The sequence below is a fragment of the Cenococcum geophilum genome, assembly GCF_001692895.1.
Source record: "Cenococcum geophilum 1.58 unplaced genomic scaffold K441scaffold_25, whole genome shotgun sequence".
NCBI lineage: Eukaryota > Fungi > Ascomycota > Dothideomycetes > Gloniales > Gloniaceae > Cenococcum > Cenococcum geophilum.
Genome location: NW_027137583.1, coordinates 1,444,398 through 1,450,832, shown reverse-complemented (window position 1 = coordinate 1,450,832; position 6,435 = coordinate 1,444,398). Strand labels below are relative to the sequence as shown.

The following is a 6,435-nucleotide window of genomic DNA, read 5'->3' as shown; positions in this document are numbered from 1 at the left end:
GAGATGTTGAATTTACATCAAAAACCAAGCGGCGAGACAATGTGGGACATATCAACCTATATCAATTGTTCTGGATAGAAAATGGGCATGAAACGGAATCCGGGATCATCATCCTTCCACAAAGCTATCAGCCACACCTAGCTTGCCTCTCTTCACAATAGGCTCTCTGGACAATGTTTGCCCGTCGGCCTGACTAGGGCAGACCTGGTGATGGGTAAGCTGAATTGGGGACTTAGCTTGGCTTGCTTGCTTACAGGGTCCGGGAGGTTCGGTGTCCCCCCCCTCGTGCGCGCAGCAGCGGTGGCATCTAATTTCGCTTGAGCTTCGCCTAAACTAGTATGTAGAGCTAGCAGGAAGGGGTGTAGTACGTGGTTAGGGCTTGAATCACGGCTCTGAGCTCAATCTGAAGCTATTCTGAACTCCTCTCCCTTACCAAAAGTCGTGGTATTATAAAGCCTCTTTCTCCTATTAATATAAGCTCCAAACGCGGGCACATACACGCATACTGGCGCCGGCTATAAGAAGGATTTTAAATAAAGGCGTACTGCCAGTCACCCATATTTGGAGCCATATTAAGGAAGGCAACGGGATAAAACACCAAGATCTAGAGGTGATATTACAATTTGGTAGGGGAGAGGAGTTCAAAATAGCTTCAAAATCGAGCTCATAGCTCCGAATTTGAGGTGGGCCGTGGTTCAAGCCCTAACCACGTACTACACCCCTTCCTGCTAGCTCTACATACTAGTTTAGGCGAAGCTCAAGCGAAATTAGATGCCACCGCTGCTGCGCGCACGAGGGGGGGGACACCGAACCTCCCGGACCCTGTATTACCACGTCTGGATCCTGCACCCACGGATATACTATCTGTTTCGGCTGATGACTGCAGTTAAAGGATTAGCCCCACTGAGCTTCACGGCCATAGGAGGAGAGCTATCCAACTCTCATCTACCTCGGTACGACTGGATAGTTGCACATCGTACAGCCTATACGGAGGTTTTTTTTTTTTTTTTTTTTTTTTTGAAATCATACACCGTTTTAGCTGCCTTGAGGGCGCCATGCCGGGTCTTCTATTTTACAGAGGTAGGTCTTGGGTAATCACCCGTCTCACCTGCAGCAGTGATTCCGTGAGGCCCTCGTCCTTATCTGTAACCGACTACAGGTGCTGCCGAGACAGCCTCAACGCCACCCTATATATTGATCGCAGATCAATATTGCTTGCATATCACTGTTCCCATTTCAGCTACCATTTCATGTATATATTCCACTTGATACCCATAGATTTACAATCAAGTTGCTCGTTCAATTCCCACACACTGCAAAGCTTACATTATCTCAGTAAGCGACTCAGACGGCAAGGGCAAACTGAAGGCGCACTCACTAATACTAAAGTATCACTAGTCTCCATCCTAAAAAACGCCACTTTTTTTTAACCAATCAGCTATCTACTGACCTTAAGTTCGCCCTGCCTTTGGTGCGAGTTTTGGTGAGGCTCGACTTTAATTTTCGCAATTTTGTATAAGAGACACTTTCACCTGTATATTTGACTCCCCAACAACACCTATTTAACATAATAAGCTGACGAGTTAAGTTAGACTAGTCTCCTCTATAATTAATTACTTTTTTACGATAGGAATATGTTAGTAGGGGGGTACTTAGGCAGTCTCTTTGAGCTCGGTGACGTGCACGTGACAGGTCACGTGATAGTGCGTGGGCTTGTAAACACCGACGCGTCGTCTCTACGAACGTCTCTACAATCGCCCATACAATCGTCTCCACCATCGTCTATGCAAATGTCTACACAAACGTCTGCACAAACGTCTACGCAAACGCCTGTACAAAGCTCTATACAAAGTTATTTATAAGGCCTTCAAAAACAAGCCTAAATGTAAGCTTTATATAGAGAAGCTCTATACAAAGCTCTGCACGACGCTCTGCGCAAAGCTCTACTTAAGGCTCTACACAAGGCTCTGCTCGAAGCTCTATCGAAGCTCTGCTCGAAGCTCTGCACGAAGCTTTGCACGAAGCTTTGCACGAAGCTTTGCACGAAGCTCCGCACGAAGCTCTGCGTACGGAGGCTCTGCACGAAGCTCTGCACGAAGCTCTGGACGAAGCTCCGCAAAGCTCTGCGTACGGAGGCTCTCCACGAAGCTCCGCACAAAGCTCCGCGTACGAAAGCTCTGTGTACGGAGGTTCTGCACGAAGCTCTGCTCGAAGCTCTATCGAAGCTCTGCTTGAAGCTCTATCAAAGCTCTTGGGGGGTTGAAGGCTGGGGGGATCGGGGCGTTGGGGCGTTGGGAGGTCCGGGTTAAGCTTGGCATAACCTCGGGTTACGCACGACCCCCCAAGGTCCGCGACATATCGTCCAAATATCACCCCCCCCCTTTGGTGGTGGCCCCTACTTTTAGGACGCGTTTTTGAGGCCTAGGTTAGTACTGGGTTAGTATGGAGGGCCTTAGCGCGCCTTCGACCTCACCGCCGCCTCGACAATCCATTTTCCAACCCTCTCCTGTCCTCGTGCCCGCGATAGCTCGCGCAGGGCTTCTGATTTTATATAGAAAGGCCTACCGTAATTCTAATTGTATAATATAGAGCCCTCTTCTTCTTCTCCTTTAATATTTACGCGTTTGGTGACTTTATTTACCTATGCTACACTTACGCGTCTTCCTTTACCTCTTACAGATATAGAGTCTTTTAGGAATCTTCTTATTCTATAGTCCACTTTATGGTCAACGGAAGCCCCCCTAGCCCCCTCCTATAGCCTTTAGAACGAATTTAAGGCCTAAATAGCGCGGCTATATAATATTTATAAGGCCTAGCGCTTAAAGAATACTATAAGGGCGTATAAGCTAAAGTAGAAAAAGTGGGAAAACTGGTATATAAGATTAGAAGGCAATACGGACGGCGCCTAGGTAATAAAAGATAAGCTTTACTTATTTTTAGAGTAGTAAGTTATTAACTAAGAATTATAGGCTGCTAGCTATTAAAAACGGAAGTTAAAACGGAAAGAAATATAGAAAGATAGTAAGCGGGTAAAGAAGAGGTAGAAGATAGCTAAGGGAAAGGTAGCTATAGCGGCAGCCGTAGCTATAGGGAAGGAAGCTATAAAGAAGGAAGGAGAGATATGGGATAAGGAGGCCTTAAACGCTTTATTTAATAAGATAGTCTAATACTTAGTTATAAATAGCTATATCTTTACTATTACTGTTAGCGACTCAGTCAATCGAGATATAAGTACGGCAAAATGGTCGCGCAAGCCTGTACGATTAGATTGTCTATAAACAAGAATCTAAAGCTAAAGAAAGGAAAGGAGAAGAAGGGGAGCGCCGCTCGAAGCTATATACGATCTTCGCGTCACGTGATCGCAATATGCGGCAATCTGTGGCAACTTGCCGGTGCGTAGTTCTGCCAAGTTCTGCCAGTGCCGTAACAATTACTAAGCTTTATATATAGTAATTAGAAGGTAAGGCCTTATAGCCGCTATAGGGGGCGAAGCTCTTAGCGGTACTAGATAGTGTCTACTATAACAAAAACTAGATTTAACGCGTTAACTTTATTAATTAAGGCCTATTTATAATTACTAGCGGCTATAACGTTAAAGGGCTTAAAAAGGCGATTACTTAGTACTAGGAGATAGGCTCTAAGATACTAGGTTTAGTTAAGTCTTACCTTTAAACTGTGGCTAAGCATTTATTAGGTTTATATTTAGTTTATATAGCTACTATTTTCTAACCTATTTTTTAGGCCATACTACTATTACCTAAGGTAAAAGTAGATAAGACGTTTAGCTTATTAACTTTATTCTTATTAAACTAGAGAATAAAGGGCTTAAACTAGATAAGCTAGCGCTATATATAATTATATTAATAATATAAAGGAAGTAGAATTAATATAGTAAGGTTAAGTATATAGGCTATATACGTAATACTAACCCTATTCTCTACCCTCTCTTTATAAGAGCCTTTTACTTCTTTAACTATTAGGGTAAGAACGGCGCTAAGAGCTTTTTATCCTTTTAGTAGCTAGAGGACTACTATAGCCTGTATATCTTCCTTAGTAGTATTAAAATACTATAATAGCTGTTAAGCTATTATATATAGTTTAAATAAAATAAGAAGATATTCTAAGGGGTAGGAATTTACTTAAAGGAGAAAACCTATAGCGCCTGTAAGTAGAGCGTCTAGTATACTAAGCTTAGCGGCGTTAAGGAGACCTAAATTAAATAGGCCGGATACTAGAATACGGACACAATAATAGGAGCCTACCTTAGCTACCTACCCTATACGTTTATGCGATTAATTACCGACTTCCTAAAGAAAGGAAAGGGCTATTTTCTCCCCTAAGAGGTGCTAGAGAAGGCCCTCTACTTAAAAATATAGCTTAAGACTAACGTCTGGCTAAAATATATAGAGACCTACTATTTAGAGAGGGCCGATAATAAGGTTATATAGCTTAATCTTATAGGTTTAGAATTTCTACGCCTCCTCTACGCGCTTAGGGTAATCCTATATAAGCAGTTCCCGCTCTACCCCCTATAAAAAAAACCCCTCTTTAGCTATAAAGAGTACTAGAGGTTTACCATATAGGTAGAAAGCTTACTAGCTAGCGTAGTTATACTAAATAAAATAATAATATGGAAATACTAGCCCGCCTATAAGGCTATAGCTAAGCTAAGATATAAGGCCGCGATCTTAGAGATAAAGGGGGTTTAATTACGCGTATAAACGATCTTAGAACGCCTTAGCGAGATAGAAAGGTTATTAGTATTATTTATACCTATATAGATCTAGTAAGGGAAGATAGGTATCTAAATAGGGCCTATAAAGTCTATACGTCCGTCTTTAAACGGCCTTATACCCTTACCTTTACTTATACCTATACCCGCATTTATTCCTAAACGCGTTAACGGCTAGATTCCGTCTTTAAATAAACCCTTTTCTATATATCTAACCCCTAGGGAGATACTAAGGGGTCCTTAACTATTTACTACCGTAGAGCCTACTTAGCCGTCTACTATAACGTCTATTATACCCCTGTAGTAGCTACCGTAAGCTTCTACTATACCTCTATAGTAGCTGCCGTAGGCTTTTACTATACCCCCGCCGTAGCTGCTATAAGCTAATACTTAACCTCTTCCGTTTATTCTTAACCTATAGGCGCCGTTAAGGAAATATAAGATGCTTTAGTGTCACGGAACCCCACCGCAGGGGCCTCCATAGGAGAGCCCCGTGCTCTCGCGTATACCTCGCGTACAGCTTATGTCAGCTACGCGTAGGTATATCACCTCCTTACGCCCTCGACCCTTACGATCGATCGCGCAACGTCTTGTAAACTCCTCGAATATATACGTCTTATAGCCACTACCCCGTCCCATGACATTACGTTACGCCTTTTTACCATTAACACCCAGCCTATAACCAATTCTACGTCTCTGTAATACTATAGGCGCTGCTAGAAGCAGCGTGCCTATAAGTTACCTCACTTTATACTTCTAAGGAACCTATAATAGTAAGACGATATTCCTTACTAGCTACTATATTAAACCTAAAGAACAATTTAATACCTATACTTAACCTACAACGCTAATTAATCCCAGGAGAATTTGATTTATTAGCTCTAGCCTTAACCCCTAAGGAGATAGACACCAATAATATCTTATCTTTTATTAATTATATAACTACGGATAAGTAAGCGGAAGGGCTACTACCTATTAAAATCGAAATATAAGACGCCGAGACGTTTATAAAAATGGTAGTATAAAAACCTAATAAATACTACCGCCTTCTATAGAACTACTACCTAAAGCTTATATAAGCCGAGATGCGTACTGCTTAAGATCGCGATATCATCTAAGACCTATAAGCTCGCGAGGCGCTCGCCGACAATACGCGTTAAGAAACTAAAGATAACCTCCGCGTGTCTAAACGCGACGTCTAACAGTTAAAGAAGGCTAAGATTATACTTATTACTATAGTTACTAAAAGAAAAGGCATAATTAAATACCTATAATCTTAGCTTAATAAGCACATTTATAATAACGCTAGACACCTCTCTACTGTATATAACACCACTTAAGTCTCTATGCCCCTAGCAACTTTACCTACTTAATACTTAACGGAGGGTTAGCGCCGAGTAGCCTTACCTAATAGGAACCCCTATTAAAGCGATAATAAAAGCTATAATAACTAAACCTAAGCTGCTACCGTAGGGTTTAATGCACGTTACCTTAATCCCCTAGTTTTCTAGGGAAACCGTAAAGAATATAGCTACTAGAAGATATAAATCCGCGAGAAACTAACTTAAAGCACCTGCCTTTTTCCTATAAAAGATACTAAGATTGGCTATATTATCGGGCGAATAAAGGGTATACTATTTAATAGACTCTTCGCCTAATAGGAGACTAATAGCCCCTAGAAGTAGCAGTCCTACTAAGAAATC

At 41.9% G+C, this 6,435-nt stretch overlaps 1 protein-coding gene across 1 annotated transcript; it reads left to right on the top strand.

Annotated features, from left to right (window-relative positions):
- Positions 1-994: 994 nt before the first annotated feature.
- Positions 995-1,585, top strand: K441DRAFT_136500 (uncharacterized protein). The gene has a single exon (XM_067640102.1). It carries the CDS (start codon positions 1,056-1,058, stop codon positions 1,428-1,430), a length of 375 nt encoding a protein of 124 aa, XP_067503293.1. The 5' UTR covers positions 995-1,055; the 3' UTR covers positions 1,431-1,585.
- The last annotated feature ends 4,850 nt before the right edge of the window (positions 1,586-6,435 follow it).